This window comes from Sinocyclocheilus anshuiensis, unplaced genomic scaffold (genome assembly GCF_001515605.1).
Source record: "Sinocyclocheilus anshuiensis isolate Anshui unplaced genomic scaffold, SAMN03320099.WGS_v1.1 scaffold536, whole genome shotgun sequence".
Taxonomy (NCBI): domain Eukaryota; kingdom Metazoa; phylum Chordata; class Actinopteri; order Cypriniformes; family Cyprinidae; genus Sinocyclocheilus; species Sinocyclocheilus anshuiensis.
This window is the reverse complement of record NW_015557179.1, coordinates 1723531-1727263: the sequence shown is the minus strand read 5'-3', so window position 1 is coordinate 1727263 and position 3733 is coordinate 1723531. Positions and strand designations below refer to the sequence as shown.

General features: G+C 38.3%; 1 protein-coding gene across 1 annotated transcript in view; it reads left to right on the top strand.

The window, feature by feature from the left end:
* LOC107678503 (molybdenum cofactor sulfurase-like) overlaps positions 1-3733 on the top strand; it is a 9978-nt gene that overhangs the window by 4504 nt on the left and 1741 nt on the right. Inside the window, exons 8-12 of the mRNA XM_016473781.1 lie at positions 981-1097; positions 1297-1692; positions 1801-1963; positions 2349-2433; positions 2626-2750. Of these exons, the coding sequence (XP_016329267.1) occupies positions 981-1097; positions 1297-1692; positions 1801-1963; positions 2349-2433; positions 2626-2750 (886 nt within the window). The remainder of the gene's footprint in view (positions 1-980; positions 1098-1296; positions 1693-1800; positions 1964-2348; positions 2434-2625; positions 2751-3733) is intronic.

Sequence of the window (3733 nt, the reverse complement as noted above, 5' to 3'; positions counted from 1 at the left end):
TTCTGTGCAATAGTCTTACCCCTCAAAACATCTAGTCATTAGTTCATCGTATAAGTCATTAAATGCAAAATGGTTGATCTAAACGGTCAAATTTTCTACACATTTCTATGAGAGTTTTTGTAAATTTGCTATGAATTGTGGAAGGGAATCTTGACTTTCACTAATGAAGAGAATGTAGATCAACCAATGATAAACCATTTATCTGAAATAGCTCATAGGTTCATCTCCTGAATCTTCAGTTGGAGAGCATATACTGTATAGACAGAGGGCAACACAAGAGTTACAACTTCTGACAATGGACTTTCTAATTTTATTTTCATCTTTGTGCCCATATTTCTTTTTACTTTTCTATACCACAATGACATTGTAATGTGTGTTTTTATTTTTTGGTCAGACTACTTGTAAACGTGTAACTGGGAATTCTATCCAGTCTCTTTCAATCAATATCCCACATACAGTAATGTGTAAATTTGTACTTTTGAAATGGATATATGGCATACTGGTCAATACAGTAACTGTCATCCAAAATGTTGCCATAGTTTACATCAGGTAATACTACAGTAACACTGTTATATTGACAACATGACTAAGCATTTTGACTCTTGTTTGTGAACAGTGACACAAGGACTTTTCATTCTGATGGCACTGATATGTTCATTGACATAAATACTTACTTTTGAGAGATGAACTAAAGATTTTGAGTAAGTTACAGGCTTTGCAGGTAATCCATTGTGTGGTGCTGTTTGTACGAATTGTTTTGAGAAATGCACATAGTTTTTTGCAAATATTAAGGATGATTTGAGAAATGCACCAAAGCGACTGAGAAAAACTGTAATAACCTGTAAAAAGAAGTATATTTATAAACAAAAATTACAAATGTGAAATATGTTCAAATAATAAAGAAAATGTAAGAATTAGAACATGTTTATTACTGAATGTCTTTGCTTATTGTTGTTTGTTTGTTTGTTTGTTTTTGACAGGTGGACAAAATGGCCAGTCTCTTCAACATTCATATCCGCACAGGCTGTTTCTGCAACACAGGAGCCTGCCAACATTATCTGGTTATCAGCAACCAAAATATGAATAGTAATTTGCATGTAAGTGAATTTTCGCCGATACAAACTTTGATGTTTGCTAGAAAGACAGTTGGACAAATGGACAAGTGGATGGACCGAAAGATTGACAGGCAGATGGACAGACGGACAGACAGACAGACAGACAGATAGATCTGACTGACAGAAATGGAAAGAAATAAAAGGATTTTGAAATAATTGTTAATAAACGGTTCCTTTCAAGGCCGGTCACATCTGTGGAGACAACATTGATCTGATTGAGGGACGTCCCACAGGATCCATTCGTGTGTCTTTTGGATATATGTCTAGTTTTGAGGACTGTCTGAACTTTCTTCGGTTTGTTGTGAACTGTTTTGTGGACAAACCACTAATCCTGGACCAAAAGAGACTAATCAAGCTAAAGTCAGCTGAACCGATGGAGGCTGCAGCATCTTATGACCTACCATCAAAACCAAATGGCCAACTAGGGCATGAGAATGGACAAGTTATCACTCCTTCACCTGAGAGAATAACACCATCTGGAGACACTGTGTCAAAAGAAGGAAAGAAGAACAATGGCAGTAGCCATACATTAACAAATCTCTTCATCTATCCTGTCAAATCATGCGCATCATTTGAGGTACAGAAAGCTGTTTTGTAATCCTTCTGTGTTGACAATGAAAAGCAGGTTGATGTTATGATACCAGTTTTCACGACAAGTACTCTGTTGTTGTGATTGACCTAACAGGTGACAGAGCGGCCACTGGGACCACAGGGTTTGTTGTATGACCATTTGTGGATGGTTGTGAATGAGAATGGAGTTTGTTTGAGCCAAAAAAGGGAGCCAAAGCTGTGTCTCATCCGTCCTGTCATCTGTCTGGCCTCTAACACACTGCAGCTGCAGGTCTCAGGTCAGAGCGCTTCAAAGCACATCACAACTGCAGACATCTCATGAGATTTATGTAAATAAAATACACCTTTTAAGAGCCTAAATATTTAGTAGAAAGGGCCTTTTCAAGTACTGTTGAAGTGCCATAGTGCATTGATAACATCAGACGATACCATGGCACCTTTTTGGATGTGGAAAAAGATACTATAAAACAAACCACATTTTTATTTTACAAGAGTAGTGCTCAAAAAAACTGAGCTTTGTTTTTTGTTTTTGTTCATGTCTGTCATTATGTGGTCAAAGTTCAGATTATTCATGGTAATGTATTCTAATGTATTCGATGCTAAGCTAAAATAATGTATTCTCTCCAATAATATGCTCAAGTAATGTATTCTCTCCTGTCTCAGGCATGGAGGCAGTCACTGTTCCCTTGGAGACCAGTCTAACGAATTCAGATCTAAGAACATCCCAAAGCAAAGTTTGTGGTGACAGGTATGAAGATAAAACCCACCAAAAAAAAAAAAAAAGTTATTTTATATCATTGCATTAGGCAGACATTTGTTGAGCTTAAAATTTATAAACAGTTTCATGTGTTTGAACCTCATCTACAATGGTTTTGTGGCTTAATACTGAAGCTTAATATGAATATTGCTGTAACTTCAAATGACTCTGTCTTTGGTGTAGGGTACAGACAGTGGATTGTGGAGAGGAAGTTTCAGCCTGGCTTTCTGAGTTTCTGGGGAAACCTTGTCATCTTATAAGACAAAGGCCTGAATTCCTGCGTGATATGAAATTTGGGCGAGCAAAAGGTAAAATACAGCATTTGTATTTGGATTGATTGTTCATGTTAAATAAACATATTTTTTCTCATGCTAGAAATGTCTGAGACGTCAGAGCTGATAGCCTCGTGACATATAGCAGAGTTCGAGTCTCAGCTCGCGGACCTTTCCCGATCCCCCCCCTCCCACTTCACTTCCTGTTAACATACTGTCCTATCACAATAAAGGCAAAAACGCCAAAAATAAACCTTAATAAATCAATATTTAAGATATAAATAATAATAAAGACATTTAATAACATTCTTTTGAGACCAAATGATCAGGGGTGCATTTCCTGAAACTTTCATAATGATACGTCGTTCTTAAATTATACCTTAAGCTGAACCTTAACGTTAACCCGTGTTTCCTGAAACTTTTTTAGTTAAGTCTGGACCACTCTTAGCTATACATTATCACTGTTGACACTTCACTCCACTAGTGGCCACCACTGTGCAAAAGTGGTGTTTGGTCAAACTATGGCAGTGATAGCGAATAGTTGTGCTAAATCAAAGACGCCGCTGTCCCCGGAGTCATTTAGTGTATGTGCTCTATTTCATCCGTGAAAACTTTAGTCCCCTGGCTACCATGTCAGAAGCTGCAATTCTAAGATGCGGATGGATAAGGTCTGTGGATGGATATGGGCTGAGTAAGACCTCTATGTGGTGGTGCATTCACTCAGTCATGAACATCCTGCTCCGTCATGCCACAGATTATATCCATATGCCTTCCACCAGGCACAAGGTGATGGAGGCGCATCAAGGCTTCCATGTCATTGCTGGTACCCTGCGGCAATCAACCCTGGTTGTGGAGTGAATGAAGACACTATGGCAAATATATTATGATAATATAAATGACCCTTTCAAATGCCAGTGAACTGAAGGCATACTGCCAGTTAGTGTCAAAAGGGTCTGGCTGCAGCCTTGCACTTGCACTCTCAGACTTGCATTCTCAGACTTGCACTCTCAGACACTTGC